Consider the following 20,045-nt stretch of genomic DNA (forward strand, 5'->3'; position numbering starts at 1 on the left):
CTCGGCTAGTCCCTCGAACTAAGATCAAAACTACGACCACTCTACTGGGTTGCATGCATCCGGTGTCAACTATCCAGCAGGGCTCCGGAGACTAGACAACCTTTCGACACTTCAAAACTATTTCGTGGAGGGGGGGAGAAAGAATGCCAGATCATACCATGGCTTGTGTGGAGAGAAACTTGAGTGAATGGAGAGCCCTCTCCACTTCTGTTTGTAGTGGGAGCAAGGGGTAGAGGCTTGGGGGGAAAGACCAAAATGGGGTTTGAATATTTTCCACCAAAAGCCACAAAAACGCGCAGGGGGGGGGAGGAGCTCCTCCTTGGTCGGCCACCCATGTGTGGGGGGCCACCTCCCCATATCGTCCACCACTACTTTAAGGGAAGCCCCAATGGTGGCTTTACAAAAAGTCACCAAAAGGGGGTGTACCCTAATAGTGTCGCCTACATCATCATCCCATGATTCGTGGGATCTTGTCCCCTCACATTAGGACAAGATTTTTCGCAACCGTTCTCTCCGGAAAATTCCAAAAGGTCTAGAACATTTTCGGCACCACCTAAAATAATTCTCGACGCGTTCCAAAAAAAATCTGGTATGATGATTTTTCTTCGAAACATTTCTGATTTTCTCTCTGAAACTTTTTTGTCGTCTTCAAAACATTTTCTGGCGACTTTCTCTCTGACTCCCTGTCTAGTGCCCAGCAGATAGATGAACCTTAAGTGTGTGACCCTGTACGTTCGGTGAAGTATAGACATGACCGGAACACTTCCCTATCAATGATCAATAGCGGAACGGTGAACATACATATCGATCCATATACCCACACGAATATAGACATGACCGGAACCTGTATTTGTAACATATCTAGAAGCAAGAAGGGGTTGCACGTTCGCCACGACATTCAGTCGCCAAACAGAGCGCACAGTCTCCGGCAAGGCAGCGGCGCTGTGTCTCGTGCCCGATCCAAGTGCCATTTGGACTAATGCTATGGATTCCACATGGATCGAGTCCGGCCAATGTCGATCGTTCTCCTCGCGGGCGGGCGGAGCGCAATGTAGACGACCATCTCCTCCTTGGGGCCGACTGGGATGAGGTCCCAATTCGAAGATCAGGTGAAGGAGGACTCGGATCCGCTGCCGGCCATGTCGGAGAAGGCCGGAGTTGGCTGGAAGGGAACTTGGCGGTGGAGTGGAGTGGCTAGAATTTGGTCCGGCAAGGGGATGTGGACGAATATATGTAGGGTAAAGCGGGCCAGCGTCGGTTGGATCTGACGTGGTATCCGCCTCAAATTTGTACTGGATATGAGGAGTGCCAATCAGGTTGAGCGTTTAGGATCAGTATGAGGCGTCCGACTGGACCGCTTTCTTTTTTTAATCGGTCAGCGAGCGGGCTGTCCGTCCGGACATTTGAGACGAGAAGCAGACTGATTTGAGGCACAATATGCTCTCACATTTCTCGACAACAAAATTTCATGTTTTGATCCTTTTGTGAAAGTTAGTCGAGATCTGACCCTAGTTTGTAATTTTTTTTGGATCTGACCCTTTTGCTACGGCCAGGGTCCATGGCGATAGGGTGTAACAGCCTGTTGGGGAGCGTAGCAGAAATTCAAAATTTTCCTACGTGTCACCAAGATCAATCTAGGAGATGCTAGCAACGAGAGGGGAGGAGTGCATCTACATACCCTTGTAGATCGCGAGCGGAAGCGTTCAAGAGAACGGGGTTGATGGAGTCGTACTCGTCGTGATCCAAATCACCGATGATCCTAGCGCCGAACGGACGGCACCTCCGCGTTCAACGCACGTACGGAGCGGGGACGTCTCCTCCTTCTTGATCTAGCAAGGGGGGAGGAGAAGTTGATGGAGATCCAGCAGCACGACGGCGTGGTGGTGGAAGTAGCGGGATCCCGGCAGGGCTTCGCCAAGCGCAAGCGGGGAGGAAGAGGTGTCACGGGAGGGAGGAAGGCGCCAGGGCTTGGGGTGCTGCTCCCACGCGCCTCCCCACTATATATAGGGGTGGAGGGGGCTGGTTTCTTGCCCTCCAAGTCCATTGGGGCGTTGGCAAAGGTGGGGGAAAGAAATCCCATCATTTCCCTTCCCCACCGATTGTTATCCCCCTTTTTTAGGGATCTTGATCTTATCCCTTCGGGATATGATCTTATTCCTTCTAAGGTGGGATCTTGGTGTGCCTTGACCAGGGGTGTGGGGCCTTGCCCCCACTACCCACGTTCATGTGGGTCCCCCCATGCAGGTGGGCCCCACTTCGGAACCTTCTAGAACCTTCCCGGTACAATACCGAAAAATCCCGAACATTTTCCGGTGGCCAAAATAGGACTTCCCATATATAAATCTTTACCTCCGGACCATTCCGGAACTCCTCGTGACGTCCGGGATCTCATCCGGGACTCCGAACGACTTTCGGATTTCCGCATACTAATATCTCTACAACCCTAGCGTCACCGAACCTTAAGTGTGTAGACCCTACGGGTTCGGGAGACATGCAGACATGACCGAGACGACTCTCCGGTCAATAACCAACAGCGGGATCTGGATACCCATGTTGGCTCCCACATGTTCCACGATGATCTCATCGGATGAACCACGATGTCGAGGATTCAATCAATCCCGTATACAATTCCCTTTGTCAATCGGTACGTTCCTTGCCCGAGATTCGATCGTCGGTATCCCAATACCTTGTTCAATCTCGTTACCGGCAAGTCACTTTACTCGTACCATAATGCATGATCCCGTGACCAAACACTTGGTCACATTGAGCTCATTATGATGATGCATTACCGAGTGGGCCCAGAGATACCTCTCCGTCATACGGAGTGACAAATCCCAGTCTCGATTCGTGCCAACCCAACAGACACTTTTGGAGATACCTGTAGTGCACCTTTATAGCCACCTAGTTACGTTGTGACGTTTGGTACACCCAAAGCATACGGTATCCGGGAGTTGCACAATCTCATGGTCTAAGGAAATGATACTTGACATTAGAAAAGCTCTAGCAAACGAACTACACGATCTTGTGCTATGCTTAGGATTGGGTCTTGTCCATCACGTCATTCTCCTAATGATGTGATCCCGTTATCAATGACATCCAATGTCCATGGTCAGGAAACCATAACCATCTATTGATCAACGAGCTAGTCAACTAGAGGCTTACTAGGGACATGTTGTGGTCTATGTATTCACACATGTATTACGGTTTCTAGTTAATACAATTATAGCATGAACAACAGACAATTATCATGAACAAGGAAATACAATAATAACCATTTTATTTGCCTCTAGGGCATATTTCCAACAGTCTCCCACTTGCACTAGAGTCAATAATCTAGTTCACATCACCATGTGATTAACACTCAAAGTTCACTAGAGTCAATAATCTAGTCCACATCACCATGTGATTAACACTCAATGAGTTCTAGGGTTTGATCATGTTATGCTTACGAGAGAGGTTTTAGTCAACGGGTCTGCAACATTCAGATCCGTGTGTGCTTTACAAATCTCTATGTCATCTTGTAGATGTAGCTACCACGCGCTACTTGGAGCTATTCCAAATAACTGCTCTACTATACGAATCCGGTTTACTACTCAGAGTCATCCGGATTAGTGTCAAAGTTTGCATCGACGTAACCCTTTACGACGAACTGTTTTACCACCTCCATAATCGAGAAAATTCCTTAGTCCACTAGATACTAAGGATAAGTTCGACCGCTGTCATGTGATCCATTCCCGGATCACTATTGTACCCCTTGACTAACTCATGGCAAGGCACACTTCAGGTGCGGTACACAGCATAGCATACTGTAGAGCCTACGTCTAAAGCATAGGGGACGACCTTCGTCCTTTCTCTCTCTTCTGCCGTGGTCAGGTCTTGAGTCTTACTCAATACTCACACCTTGTAACACAGCCAAGAACTCCTTCTTTGCTGATCTATTTTGAACTCCTTCAAAATCTTGTCACGGTATGTATTCATTTGAAAGTACTATTAAGCGTTTTTGATCTATCCTTATAGATCTTGATGCTCAATGTTCAAGTAGCTTAATCCAGGTTTTCCATTAAAAAACACTTTTCAAATAACCCTGGATGCTTTCCAGAAATTCTACATCATTTCTGATCAACAATATGTTAACAACATATACTCATCAAAAATTCTATAGTGCTCCCACTCACTTCTTTGGAAATACAAGTTTCTCATGAACCTTGTATAAACCCAAAATCTTTGATCATCTCATCAAAGCGTTCATTCCAACTCCGAGATGCTTACTCCAATCCTTAGAAGGATTGCTGGAGCTTTGCATACTTGTTAGCATCTTTCAGGATTGACAAAACCTTCTGGTTGTATCACATACAACCTTTCCTCAAGAAAATCGTCGAGGAAACAATGTTTTGACATCCTATCTGCAAGATTTCATAAATAATGCAGTAACTGCTAATATAATTCTAACAGACTCTTAGCATCGCTACGAGTGAGAAAGTCTCATCGCAGTCAACTCCTTGAACTTGCCGGAAAACATCTTAACGACAAGTCGAGCTTTCTTAATGGTGATACTTACCATCATTGTCTGTCTGCCCTTTAAAATCCATCTGTACCCAACAGCCTTACGACCATCAAGTAGTTCTTTCAAAGTCTATACTTTGTTTTCATACATGGATCCTCTCGGATTTTATGGCCTCAAGCCATTCGTCGGAATCCGGGCCCACCATCGCTTCTCCATAGCTCGTAGGTTCATTGTTGTCTAGCAACATGACTTCCAAGACAGGATTACATACCACTCTGAAGTAGTACGCATCCTTGTCGTCCTATGAGGTTTGGTAGTGACTTGATCTGAAGTTTCATGATCACTATCATAAGCTTCCACTTCAATTGGTGTAGGTGCCACAGGAACAACTTCCTGTGCCCTGCTACACATTAGTTGAAGTGACGGTTCAATGACCTCATCAAGTCTCCACCATCCTCCCACTCAATTCTTTCGAGAGAAACTTTTCCTCGAGAAAGGACCCGTTTCTAGAAACAATCACTTTTGCTTCCAGATCTAAAATAGGAGGTATACCCAACTGTTTTGGGTATTCTATGAAGATGCATTTATCCGCTTTGGGTTCGAGCTTATCAGCCTGAAACTTTTTCACATAAGCGTCGCAGCCCCAAACTTTTAAGAGACGACAGCTTAGGTTTCTCTAAACCATAGTTCATACGGTGTCGTCTCAACGGAATTGCGTGGTGCCCTATTTAAAGTGAATGTGGTTGTCTCTAATGCCTAACCCATAAACGATAGTTGTAATTCGATAAGAGACATCATGGTATGCACCATATCCAATAGGGTGCAGTTATGATGTTCAGACACACCATCACAATATGGTGTTCCAGGCGATATTAGTCGTGAAACAATTTCCACAATTTCTTAATTGTGTGCCAAACTCGTAACTCATATATTCATCTCTATGATCATATCACAGACATTTTATCCTCTTGTCACGACGATCTTCAACTTCACTCTGAAATTACTTGAACCTTTCAATAATTCAGACTTGTGTTTCATCAAGTAAATATTCTCAGCATCTACTCAAATCATCTGTGAAGTAAGAACATAACGATATCCACTGCGTGCCTCAGCACTCATTGGACTGCACATATCAAATGTATTACTTCCAACAAGTTGCTCTCTTGTTCCATCTTACTGAAAACGAGGCCTTTCAGTCATCTTGCCCATGTGGTATGATTTTCATGTCTCAAGTGATTCAAAATCAAGTGAGTCCAAATGATCCATCTGTATGGACTTTCTTCATGCATATATACTAATAGACATGGTTCGCATGTCTCAATCTTTTCAAAAACGAGTGAGTCCAAAGATCCATCAACATGGAGCTTCTTCATGCGTTTTATACCAATATGACTCAAGTGGCAGTGCCACAAGTATGTGGTACTATCATTACTATCTTATATCTTTTGGCATGAACATGTGTATCACTACGATCGAGATTCAATAAACCATTCATTTTAGGTGCAAGACCATTGAAGGTATTATTCAAATAGACAGAGTAACCATTATTCTCCTTTAATGAATAACCGTATTGCGATAAACATAATCCAATCATGTCTATGCTTAACGCAAACACCAAATAACAATTATTCAGGTTTAACCCCAATCTCGATGGTAGAGGGAGCATGCGATGCTTGATCACATCAACCTTGGAAACACATATCGTCATCTCACCTTTAGCTAGTCTGCGTTTATTCCGCAGCTTTTATTTCGAGTTACTAACACTTAGCAACCGAACCGGTATCTAATACCCTGGTGCTACTAGGAGTACTAGTAAAGTACACATTAATATAATGTATATCCAATATACTTCTGTCGACCTTGCCAGCCTTCTCATCTACGAAGTATCTAGGGTAATTCTGCTTCAGTGACCGTTCCCCTCATTTCAGAAGCACTTAGTCTCGGGTTTGGGTTCAACCTTGGGTTTCTTCACTAGAGCAGCAACTGATTTGCCGTTTTATGAAGTATCCCTTGTTGCCCTTGCCCTTCTAGAAACTAGTGGTTTTACTAACCATCAACAATTGATGCTCCTACTTGATTTCTACTTTCGCGGTGTCAAACATCGCGAGTTGCTCAATGATCATCATGTCTATCCCTGATATGTTATAGTTCATCACGAAGCTCTAATACTTTGGTGGCAGTGACTATGGAGAACCATCACTATCTCATCTGGAAGATTAACTCCCACTCGATTCAAGTGATTGTAGTACTCAGACAATCTAAGCACATGCTCAACGATTGAGATTTTCTCCCTTAGTTTGCAGGCTTAAGAAACTTGTCAGAGGTCTCATACCTCTTGACGTGGGCACTAGTCTGAAATCCCAATTTCAGTCTTTGGAACATCTCATATGTTCTGCGACGTTTCAAAACCGTCTTTGGTGCCACAATTTTAAACCGTTCAACATTACGCACTGAACTATCATGTAGTCATCAAAACGTGTATGTCAGATGTTCGCAACATCCACAAACGACGCTCGAGGTTCAGCACACCGAGCGGTGCATAAAGGACATAAGCCTTGTGTGCAGCAGTGAGGACAATCCTCAGTTTACGGACCCAGTCCGCATAATTGCTACTATCAACTTTCAACTAAATTTTCTCTAGGAACATATCTTAGTAGAACTAAAGCGTAAGCTACGACATTATTTGCAAAGACCTTTTGACTATGTTCATGATAATTAAGTTCATCTAATTATTTAATGAACTCCCACTTAGATAGACATCCCTCTAGTCATCTAAGTGATACATGATCTGAATCGACTAGGCCGTGTCCGATCATCACGTGAGACGGACTAGTCATCATCGGTGAACATCTCCATGTTGATCGTATCTACTATACGACTCATGTTCGACCTTTCGGTCTCTTGTGTTCCGAGGCCATGTCTGTACATGCTAGGCTCGTCAAGTCAACCTAAGTGTTTTGCTTGTGTTCCGAGGCCATGTCTGTACATGCTAGGCTCGTCAACACCCGTTGTATGCGAACGTTAGAATCTATCACACCCGATCATCACGTTGTGCTTCGAAACAACGAACCTTCGCAACGGTGCACAGTTAGGGGGAACACATCTCTTGAAATTTTAGTGAGGGATCATCTTATTTATGCTACCGTCGTTCTAAGCAAATAAGATGTAAACATGACAAACATCACATGCAAATCATAAAGTGACATGATATGGCCAATATCATCTTGCGCCATTGATCTCCATCTTCGAGGCGCGGCATGATCACCTTCGTCACCGGCATGACACCATGATCTCCATCATCGTGTCTTCATGAAGTTGTCTCGCCAACTATTACTTCTACTACTATGGCTAATGGTTAGCAATAAAGTAAAGTAATTACATGGCGTTTTCATTGACACGCAGGTCATACGATAAATTAAGACAACTCCTATGGCTCCTGCCGGTTGTCATACTCATCGACATGCAAGTCGTGATTCCTATTACAAGAACATGATCAATCTCATACATCACATATATAATTCATCACATCCTTTTGGCCATATCACATCACATAGCATACCCTGCAAAAACAAGTTAGACGTCTTCTAATTATTGTTGCATGTTTTACGTGGCTGCTATGGGTTTCTAGCAAGAACGTTTCTTACCTACGCAAAAGCCACAACGGTGATATGCCAATTGCTATTTACCCTTCATAAGGACCCTTTTCATCGAATCTGATCCAACTAAAGTGGGAGAGACAGACACCCGCTAGCCACCTTATGCATCAAGTGCATGTCAGTCGGTGGAACCTGTTTCACGTAAGAGTACGTGTAAGGTCGGTCCGGGCCGCTTCATCCCACAATGCCGCCGAATCAAGATAAGACTAGTAACGGCAAGCAAATTGAACAAATCATCGCCCACAACTACTTTGTGTTCTACTCGTGCATAGAATCTACGCATAGACCTGGCTCATGATGCCACTGTTGGGGAACGTAGCAGAAATTCAAAATTTTCCTACGTGTCACCAAGATCAATCTAGGAGATGCTAGCAACGAGAGGGGAGGAGTGCATCAACATACCATTGTAGATCGCGAGCGGAAGCGTTCAAGAGAACGGGGTTGATGGAGTCGTACTCGTCGTGATCCAAATCACCGATGATCCTAGTGCCGAACGGACGGCACCTCCGCGTTCAACACACGTACGGAGCGGGGACGTCTCCTCCTTCTTGATCCAGCAAGGGGGAGGAGAAGTTTATGGAGATCCAGCAGCACGACGGCGTGGTGGTGGAAGTAGCGGGATCCCGGCAGGGCTTCGCCAAGCGCAAGCGGGGAGGAAGAGGTGTCACGGGAGAGAGGGAGGCGCCAGGGCTTGGGGTGCTGCTCCCACGCGCCTCCCCACTATATATAGGGGTGGAGGGGGCTGGTTTCTTGCCCTCCAAGTCCATTGGGGCGTTGGCAAAGGTGGGGGAAAGAAATCCCATCATTTCCCTTCCCCACCGATTGTTATCCCCCTTTTTTAGGGATCTTGATCTTATCCCTTCGGGATATGATCTTATTCCTTCTAAGGTGGGATCTTGGTGCGCCTTGACCAGGGGTGTGGGGCCTTGCCCCCACTACCCACGTTCATGTGGGTCCCCCCATGCAGGTGGGCCCCACTTCGGAACCTTCTAAACCTTCCCGGTACAATACCGAAAAATCCCGAACATTTTCCGGTGGCCAAAATAGGACTTCCCATATATAAATCTTTACCTCCGGACCATTCCGGAACTCCTCGTGACGTCCGGGATCTCATCCGGGACTCCGAACGACTTTCGGATTTCCGCGTACTAATATCTCTACAACCCTAGCGTTACCGAACCTTAAGTGTGTAGACCCTACGGGTTCGGGAGACATGCAGACATGACCGAGACGACTCTCCGGTCAATAACCAACAGCGGGATCTGGATACCCATGTTGGCTCCCACATGTTCCATGATGATCTCATCGGATGAACCACGATGTCGAGGATTCAATCAATCCCGTATACAATTCCCTTTGTCAATCGGTACGTTACTTGCCCGAGATTCGATCGTCGGTATCCCAATACCTTGTTCAATCTCATTACCGGCAAGTCACTTTACTCGTACCGTAATGCATGATCCCGTGACCAAACACTTGGTCACATTGAGCTCATTATGATGATGCATTACCGAGTGGGCCCAGAGATACCTCTCCGTCATACGGAGTGACAAATCCCAGTCTCGATTCGTGCCAACCCAACAGACACTTTCAGAGATATCTGTAGTGCACCTTTATAGCCACCCAGTTACGTTGTGACGTTTGGTACACCCAAAGCATTCCTACGGTATCCGGGAGTTGCACAATCTCATGGTCTAAGGAAATGATACTTGACATTAGAAAAGCTCTAGCAAACGAACTGCACGATCTTGTGCTATGCTTAGGATTGGGTCTTGTCCATCACATCATTCTCCTAATGATGTGATCCCGTTATCAATAACATCCAATGTCCATGGTCAGGAAACCATAACCATCTATTGATCAACGAGCTAGTCAACTAGAGGCTTACTAGGGACATGTTGTGGTCTATGTATTCACACATGTATTACGGTTTCTAGTTAATACAATTATAGCATGAACAACAGACAATTATCATGAACAAGGAAATACAATAATAACATTTTATTATTGCCTCTAGGGCATATTTCCAACACAGCCTATCGCCAGGGACCTTCGCGGTAGGAAACATAACTGAATATTCCGGTATCAAATATGGTTTATTTTATCTTGTTTCTTATCTAAATTTATTAGTTTCTTCTTTATTTGTAACAATTCTCTACTTGGGCGGGTGGAATATATCTATTCCCTATATATCCTCTTTTGATTTTTTTTCAAATAATAACTTACATTTGGCTTCTTACAAGTGAGTAGTTCATAAGATATCTTCTTGAAGAATTTATGAAGATATAATTTGTTGATGATGTGGCATGTAGTATCAATGGCTTCAGGCCAGAACTTTCGCGGAGTCTTGTACTCATCAAGCATTGTACGGGCCATCTCAATAAGAATCCTGTGCTTGCACTCCATGACGCCATTGTGCTGAGGAGTGTATGGAGCGGAGAGCTCATGAGTGATGTCCAGAGTGTCAAGATAGGTGTCGAGGCCAGTGTTCTTGAATTCAGTGCCATTGTCACTCATGATGTGCTTGATCTTGATGCCATACTTAGTCATGGCGCGATTGGCAAATCGTCTGAAGACATCCTGCACTTCAGTCTTATAGAGAATTATGTGCACCCAGGTATATTTTTTTCTAGGGTAATAAATTCTAAGTTCTAAAATTCAAGCAAAGAGACTTATTTTTTTCCAAAAGATTAGATTCATAGTTTAAAAAAGGATACGTAAATATGAAAATAAGAGCTTCCGTTCATAAAATTTGGGCAAAAAAAGCTTTATCATATTCTCTTTTCCGAAGTTGCAATCCTTTTGGGATGAATAGTTTATCGGTATGGGCGTGGATGTTCTTATTTGGGCCACTGGATTTATGTTCTCTTTTATTATATGAATTTGAATTGGTTCTTAATTGAGATTCGATTTGATAATTTTAAAATACGAGGACCGGCAATTACTAGCAATTCCTGCTTCATGCAGGCGAGTTGCAGCCTGCAATCCGAACTGAGGACGGGTTTTTGGAGTTAACTACCAATTTGACCATTAGTCCCAGTGTTATATTTGGTTATTTACTAAAATCTCCTTTTGGTGGAGAAGGATGGATTGTTAGTGGAGATGATTTAGAAGATATAATTGGTGGGAGATTGTTTTAGGATTCTATTTAGTTGAATTTCTTGACTCCGTGGTGCTGGTTATCGAGTTTATGGCGCCGCCGACCATCCAAAAATTCAAAGATGGCGTCGGCATTTACTTATTATGCTCTCTTCTAATAGTGGTACCTTGGTATTCAGGTTGTAAAATCCTGATAGGAAAGTCGGTCGGACAAGTGGGTAATGTTGGGGTGAACCTAAAAAGTTTGGGTAAAGCCGGATCTAAGTGTTGGCTAGGTAAACGCCCCATAGTAAGAGGGGCAGTTATGAACCCTGTGGACCACCCCTACCTTTACGTGGTGGAAGTCATCAGTTCGAGCCTGATTATCCCTAAACCCAATGTGAGTTTTTTCTATTTTGACTTACTCCCCCGCCACGAGCGAACGGGAATGGATAAGAGGCTTGTGGGATTGATGTGATAGGGTAGGGTTGGCTATACTGCTGGTCCCTAAGGGGCATTCTTTTTTTTCAATCTAAGATTCAAGAAGGGACTCCACGAAAGAATATCAATTAATTATTATACATTTTTTGTCATACATCTTATGTTACCTACATACACTAAAGTAAGGACTACTTAATTCTAACGAGAATATTATTAGGAAATAATTGAGTTATAGCTGTAGCTATGAGTGCTACGGACGAATTTTTTTGGATTTATGGTTAAAGAAGAAAAAGAAGAAAACATGGGTTCTGTTGAATTTCAAGTATCCAGTCTCACCAATAAAATACGGAGACTTGCTTCACATTTAGAATTACACAAAAAAGATTTTTTATCAGAAAGAGGTCTACGAAGACTTTTGAGAAAACGTCGACGTTTGCTGGCTTATTTGGCAAAGAAAAATAGAGTACGTTATAAGAAATTAATCAAAAACATTCCCTGGATAAGCCTCACGGCCGGGAGGTCTTCTTAATAGAAGGGACATTTCGTGATAAGCTTGTGCCTGTTTGGAGAGATCATCATAAATTATTAAAGTATGCCGTTCGCGGTACATAAAATACTCAGCCGGGGCTGCTAAAAGAACCCCTTCCCAAACTGTACAAGCTTCTTCCAAAGCATACGGCTTTCTAGGGCAAGACGACATATGGGTTCGATATACTCTTATCTTCAATGAATGGCCCCGCTTTCAATGCAGGTCAAAGCCTATGGTTGCCCGGATGGTTGAATGCTGTTAATGAGAATTCCACAACAGAACGAACAATGAATGAATGTGGACGGTCAACCAGGTAAGCTTGTGCCCAGAAATGAAAGGACTAGGGAGGGATTGAGAGAAGCTTTCACAATAAAAAATGAAAAAAAGCATATCGTTCTTAGAAATTGTGGAACCATCATTTAGTTATTGCTATTCTTTTCCTAATCGCAGGTCATATGTATAGGACCAATTGAGGTATTGGCCATGGACTTAAAGATATTTTGGAGGCTCACAAGGGCCTATTTACAGGACAAGGCCATAAGGGTCTTTATGAAATCTTAACAACGTCATGGCATGCTCAATTATCTCTTAACCTAGTGAAAGATCGTGGATGTCGCCTAGAGGGGGGGGGTGAATAGGTGCTTTAAAATAATTACGGTTTAGGCTTGAACAAATGCGGAATAAACCTAGCGGTTAATTTGTCAAGCACAAAACCTACAATAACTAGGCTCACCTATGTGCACCAACAACTTATGCTAAGCAAGATAAACAACTAGGTGATAGCAAGATATATAACAAGAAACAATATGGCTATCACAAAGTAAAGTGCATAAGTAAAGGGTTCGGGTAAGAGATAACCGAGGCACGCGGAGACGACGATGTATCCCGAAGTTCACACCCTTGCGGATGCTAATCTCCGTTTGGAGCGGTGTGGAGGCACAATGCTCCCCAAGAAGCCACTAGGGCCACCGTAATCTCCTCACGCCCTCGCACAATGCAAGATGCCGTGATTCCACTAAGGGACCCTTGAGGGCGGTCACCGAACCCGTACAAATGGCAACCCTTGGGGGCGGTCACCGAACCTGTACACTTTGGCAACCCTTGGGGGCGGTCACCGGTACCCGTGAAATTGCTCGGGGCGATCTCCACAACCTAATTGGAGACCCCGACGCTTGCCCGGAGCTTTACACCACAATGGTTGAGCTCCGAACACCACCAACCGTCTAGGGCGCCCAAGCACCCAAGAGGAACAATCTCAAGGGTACCAAGCACCCAAGAGTAATAAGCTTCTCAACTTGTAACTTTCACGTATCACCGTGGAGAACTCAAACCGATGCACCAAATGCAATGGCAAGGGCACACGGAGTGCCCAAGTCCTTCTCTCTCAAATCCCACCGAAGCAACTAATGCTAGGGAGGAAAAAGAGAGGAAGAACAAGAAGGAGAATACCAAGAACTCCAAGATCTAGATCCAAGGGGTTCCCCTCACAAAGAGGAGAAAGTGATTGGTGGAAATGTGGATCTAGATCTCCTCTCTCTTTTCCCTCAAAAACTAGCAAGAATCCATGGAGGGATTGAGAGTTAGCAAGCTCGAAGAAGGTCAACAATGGGGGAAGAATACGAGCTCAACGGATAAGGTAGAATGGGGAAGAAGACCCCCTTATATAGTGGGGGGAACAATCCAACCGTTACCCCCACTTCAGCCCCGCAGAGAGCGGTACTACCGCTTGGCCAGCGGTACAACCGCTTGCCCCTATAAGCGGTACTACCGCTCCCCCTCGCGGTACTGCCGCTGGGCCCAGAGCGGTACTACCGCGGTGGCAGGGCGGTACTACCGCATACGAGTGGTACAACGGCCCCCCACTGCCGTGGCCAGTACCGTAAAACCCGACACGAAAAAAAGACCCCTCGAATCGAGGCGGTACTAGCACGAGACCGCAGCGGTACTACGGCTGGGGGCTACCAGCGGTACTACCGCTCAGGAGCGGTACTACCGCTCTAGAGCGGTACTACCGCTTGTAGCACCCAAGCTGTACTACCGCTCCGGCCCGCGGTACTACCGCTAGGAAACCAAAACTGCCATAACTTCTGCATATGAGCTCCGAATTGAGCAAACTCAAGCTTGTTGGATAGAGGAAGACGAGTAACATCAAAACATCGAATGGTTATAGTAAGAAGAGGCAGGGGAGGTATGCCAACAAATAGAGGAGTGAAACCTCCAACCGAGAAGAACCGGCATAACCTCCAACATCGAAAACATCATAGAAGATGCGAGTGAACTCCGTTTTCGATGAACTCGAGCTTGTCATCAAGATGACCATAAGCTCCAAAACTCACAAAGAGAAGAACCAAACAAGAACCAATAAAGATGATGCAAGGATGCAATGGTTTGAGCTCTCTATGAACGATACGATCAAGCTACTCATCGAGAGCCCCCCTTGATAGTACGACAATCGATCCTATAACCCGGTCTCCCACCTACCATCATGAGACCGGTAAAATAGAAAACCTATCAAGAGCAAACCTTTGCCTTGCACATGGTCCACTTGAGCTAGATGATGACGATCTTGACTCCCTCAAGTTGGACCACCTTTCTTGGTTGCGTTGGCTCGATGAAGACTAGTTGATTGCTCCCCCATGCTCCACTATGGGTGAGCCACTCTTTCGCACATCTTCACAAGTCCATCGTCACCACAATGGACGGCAAGCTTCAAGCATTTGATCTCTTCATGATGCTTCACTTGAACTTGCACACCGCAACATCTTCACAAGTCCATTGTCACCACAATGGACGGCAAGCTTCAAGCATTTGATCTCTTCATGATGCTTCACTTGAACTTGCACACCGCAACCTAACCCCACATAGAACTCTCACGAAGATCATGGGTTAGTACACAAAGCGTAATTGACAATGCTCACCACACCATGGGATCGCTTGATCCCTCTCGGTACATCTTCTACGCTTTGTGAATTGATCAAGTTGATTCACTCTTGACTTAGTCTTGATCAACCATGAATCTTTTCAACTCTCTTCATTTGGATGATGTCTTGAAGATATACATGAATGATCACACAATCTTCTTCTCCAAGACATGCTTGCAATAAGCTCAACTCTCACATGACCAATCTTTGGATAATTCCTTAATAACACATTGGTCACCACATAAACTCCTTGAAACCAACACATGAACTTCAAGAAATGCTTATGGACAAATCCTTCAAATATAACTCAAGGCAACCATTAGTCCATAAAGATTGTCATCAATTACCAAAACCAAACATGGGGGCACCGCATGTTCTTTCACCTAGCTATGCTAGGCTCAGGTGGCGGTAGCCTAAACAACCCTACCGTCAAAGTGCCTGGCAATAGGCACGAGCACACACTGTATTTCATACTTAGAAAAAAATTGCGGTAGGGCATGTAACCCTACCGTCAGGCATCTTCGCGGTAGGCTGTTATAACCTACCGCCATGGACCCTGGCAGTAAGAAAATGATCAGATCCTGAAATATTTACAAGGCAGGGTCAGATCTCGATTAAGTTTCGCAAAAGGGTCACGAAATTTAGCCTCTCTCAACACGTCTCTTGGCCAATTCCAGGCAGAGGGATAGGCCCCGCCGGGTCGACAGGAGATAGCGACGGAGGACCGGCCGGAAACTCCACCGCAGGCGTGCTACCCGTGGAGCGTTTTTTAATGAACACATATGGTAGTCACCACGCAAGCACGAACATATCTGCTACCCGCTCACGAGCCCCGACGACGATTCCTTCGCCCGTGGCCGCACGTCAGTGACACGAGGCCCCGTCAGAGAGCCAGATCCCGCACCGAGAGTTTCTCGTGGCGCATCGCTATCGGATTCCGGACCATTTCCACGTCACGGCCAACTACGGGGAGAGCCCAACCCGAGCCAGCCGCCATTGGCATTGGCACCAGCACCACTCCACTCCGCCACCACCAGACCCGTGCCAATCCCACACTCCACTCTCCTTCTCATCCATCTAACCACCCCCGAGCTAATCCAGCTCCGTCTCCCTCGCTGTTCGGTTGTAGAGTACCGCAGCTCCTACCCCTATAGCTAACTGATCCAGGCCATGGCCGCCTCGCTGCTTCGCCGCGCGGCCGCCGGCCGCGGGCGGTGTCCGTCGCCGGCGGAGTCGCTGCGGAGGCTGGTGTCCTCGGAGGCGGCGCCGGAGCAGGCCCTGCCGCGGCCTCTGCCGGAGATGCCGCCGTTCGAGCACCGGCCGAGCCCGTACGCCGGGATGGGCGGCGCGGAGATCCTCGAGAAGCGGAAGAAGTTCCTTGGCCCCTCCCTCTTCTACTACTACCAGAAGCCGGTACATACATCGTATACTTATCCTCTGCTGCTTCGTCATGGCGATTGTCCGGTGCAGGAAGACGAGACCTGTGCTTGAAACCAATCCTCTTAATCAGTAGGAGAATAAATAAATTTTGATGTAGAGGATGATGTATGAACTGCATCAATCATCATGTAAGATTAGGTTCGATATTTTGCCACTCCCATCATTGTCTCGCTCACACGTTGTCCCAGGACCCACACGTCAGTGAAACATCAAGTGCCACTTTTCTTTTTGAAGGCATCAATATCGAGCGATACCTATTAAAACGCCAAATAAGTGTCAGTGCCAAATTCCCAAAGGCCCCGATCGAAATCAATAGTAGTACTATGTGTGAAATAGTGTAAGAGATGTCTGAAGATATTTTCTATGGCAGTATAAAATTAAAGTACTACCATCTTGATTCCATTGTGATCTGTATACGCAGCTCAACATCGTCGAAGGGAAGATGCAGTACCTGTACGACGAACAAGGCAAGAGATACCTCGATTGCTTCGGAGGCATCGTCACGGTGTCATGTGGCCATTGCCACCCTGATATTGTCAAGGCCGTGCAGGAGCAGACCAAGTTGCTTCAGCACACCACCACCATATACTTGCATCATGCCATCGTCGAGTTTGCCGAGGCGCTTGCCTCCAAGATGCCAGGCAATCTCAAGGTAAAGAAATATTTCCTTCCTTCAGTGGCTCAGTGCTACTAGAAGTTACAACATGGATGGACTCAATGACGAGAAGGGAGTGTGAGTGTCTCATATTTTGGGATGGTATGCAGGTTGTGTACTTCGTCAATTCTGGGACCGAAGCGAATGAATTGGCAATGTTGATGGCTCGGCTGTACAGCGGGAATCTCGGTATGGTTGCATTGAGAAATGGATACCACGGTGGGAGTGCTGGAACAATAGGTCTCACGGGTTTGCAGACGTGGAAGTACCCGATTCCTCAGGTGTGTGTCTGATTGTTAGGAGATACAAAATGACACAGATTTTCAGTGCAAGTCTTTTTTCCAGTTCAATTGATGTACTTGAAAAGATTGACCTATTGTTAGTTTAGCGATGCTAAAATTAACACAGAAGCACAAAAGCATTTCGATATCCCTATTTTTTTGTCAGGTGCATTATGAGCTTCATCTCGGTTAGTTAATCTGCAATGTGTTGTCGTAATATAGTTATCACCCCTTACTCCTTTAAAAAAGTTAAAAAATGAGGGGAGGTAACCTATAGTGCATTCGTGCGCATTGTTTCAATATGACCATCTGTAGTTGTTTAAATCGGTTCTTACTTATGAGCCATTTATTTCTCATTCGCAGGGTGAGATTCATCATGTCATGAATCCGGATCCTTACCGTGGAGCTTTTGGGTCTGATGCTGCAGCTTATGCCAGGGAAGTCGAAGAACATATAAATTTTGGCAGTTCAGGAAGGGTTGGAGGTTTTATCGCAGAAACTTTCCAAGTATGACCAATTTAAAGTTGTACATTATACTGTAAAAAAACTGATAATATAGTTTTATCCAGCTTTTATTCAGATGTTTTTTTTTCTTGTACGGGGGAATCCAGATGAACGTACTCATATATCAGCTTTCTGATTAATGAACATGATTGCAGGGTGTAGGAGGTACTGTTGAACTAGCTCCTGGATACCTGAAGTCGGTATATGATACTGTCCGGAAGGCGGGTGGTGTCTGTATAGCTGATGAAGTCCAAAGTGGTTTTGGCCGTACTGGAAGTAACTACTGGGGATTCCAGACGCAGGATGTCATCCCTGACATTGTAACGATGGCAAAGGTTCGTGGTAACAGGAAAAACTCTGCCTCGAAGGTTTCATTATGTTGACAGTATCAATCAATATTAATGATTTTTTTTCTTTATTTCTAGGGAATCGGCAACGGTCTACCACTCGGTGCAGTTGTAACAACTCCTGAGATTGCAAGCGTGATGGCTCAGAAGATCCAGTTCAACACATTCGGTGGGAACCCTGTCTGTTCTGCTGGTGGATTGGCTGTGCTTAAGGTTCTCGACAAGGAGAAACGGCAGGCGCATTGCGCAGATATCGGCGCTCACTTGGTGGAACGCCTGAAATCTCTTCAGCAGAAGCATGAAAGTAAAATGTCCCATCTTTTGGTCCATTTGAAGTAACCATTTCGGTCAACTGTTTGATTTTGGATTCGAGTTAATCTAACCGATCGACGATTATCCATCCCTTGGCCTTGCTTCTGCTCAGTCATTGGAGATGTCAGAGGAAGGGGGCTGATGCTTGGGGTGGAGCTCGTCACTGACAGGACGGAGAAGACTCCGGCCAAGGCTGAGACCGCTGTTCTGTTTGAGAAACTCAAAGGTAATAGCCCACATTCCCTACCTCCATGATCGCAGAATGTTTACTTCTACAGCTCCTCATATGGTTCTCTTGTTCTACCAGATCTTGGCGTTCTAGTCGGCAAAGGCGGTCTGCACGGCAACGTCTTCAGGATAAAACCACCGATGTGCTTCTCCAAGGACGATGCAGGTCAGTAGCTCAGCTATCTCCACAAGATCCCCGTTATATTTCTGCATTGCTCGTAGAGACTGACTAACCGAGCTCTGGTTACTGCAGATTTCTTGGTGGACGCCATGGACTACGCCATGTCAGGGTTCTGAGGGCACTGAACGTTCTTCGTGCCTGCCCCTGAACCGTCACCGTGCGGCGGCGCAGAGTGCATGGGGATGCCCTGGTGCTGGTCGCATGGTACGTGCCCGCTGGGCTGCGTCACTGCGTGTTTGCACGCAACGCATGTATGCGTTTTTCCAGTGCGTGCCCGGGTGACTATGTTCGTGATGGTGAAACACAACCCCTACCCAGGGATGAATAAATGAAGGGAGGAAAGCATCTGAAATGCCCAATGTGCTGTCTGGCTTATCTGCTGTTTTTTGTAGGGATATCTGAATTCCAGTGGGCAAGGAAAATTTTGCTTCCTTTTCAGAATAGGAAAACAATACGCTAATCCATACAAGAATGCACCAAATAGAAATATAGTACAGTAGATTGTAAAAAAGAAAGTTAGTAATACGTGGATGTAGAAATGACCTTAAACAAAGGGGAAATTACAACCAAAATTCTGGACCTTAAAATTCTCACCCAAGCCGTAGTTGATACCGTTGCGCCACAGTAGCTCTCTCCAACGGTAGACCTATAGAGGACCAAAACCTCGTTCAATCACTGCAACACTAGACCACCGTGAATAACTTCAAAAAAAAAAGACCACCGGGAATGATGGAGATTATTGTTAGGAATTAATTAATTAAGTGTTTAATCACTGCTATGTCGGTGGCCATATTTGGCAACTGCCTTCTTTGTAATTGCCTTGTAAACAGGGTATAAATACCCCAATCTTCAATCGAAAGGATTGTTCAATCATTTGCTCCTCTCTCGGTTTTCCTCTTTACAATTATCAATCCTGACAAGTCTATGTAATGTACTATACAAATTGGTGTCAAAGGTCATTGCCAACA

At 45.5% G+C, this 20,045-nt stretch overlaps 1 protein-coding gene across 1 annotated transcript; it reads left to right on the forward strand.

The window, feature by feature from the left end:
• The first annotated feature begins 16,106 nt into the window (after nt 1–16,106).
• On the forward strand, nt 16,107–19,436 carry LOC109772808 (alanine--glyoxylate aminotransferase 2 homolog 1, mitochondrial). Its single transcript, XM_020331502.4, has 9 exons — nt 16,107–16,542; nt 16,991–17,221; nt 17,335–17,505; nt 17,869–18,012; nt 18,165–18,344; nt 18,435–18,660; nt 18,781–18,894; nt 18,976–19,062; nt 19,150–19,436. The coding sequence occupies exons 1-9, from the start codon at nt 16,300–16,302 to the stop codon at nt 19,191–19,193; spliced, it is 1,440 nt and encodes a 479-aa protein (XP_020187091.1). The 5' UTR covers nt 16,107–16,299; the 3' UTR covers nt 19,194–19,436.
• Nucleotides 19,437–20,045: the final 609 nt, after the last annotated feature.

Source organism: Aegilops tauschii, chromosome 4 (genome assembly GCF_002575655.3).
Source record: "Aegilops tauschii subsp. strangulata cultivar AL8/78 chromosome 4, Aet v6.0, whole genome shotgun sequence".
In the NCBI taxonomy this organism is placed as follows: Eukaryota; Viridiplantae; Streptophyta; class Magnoliopsida; order Poales; family Poaceae; genus Aegilops; species Aegilops tauschii.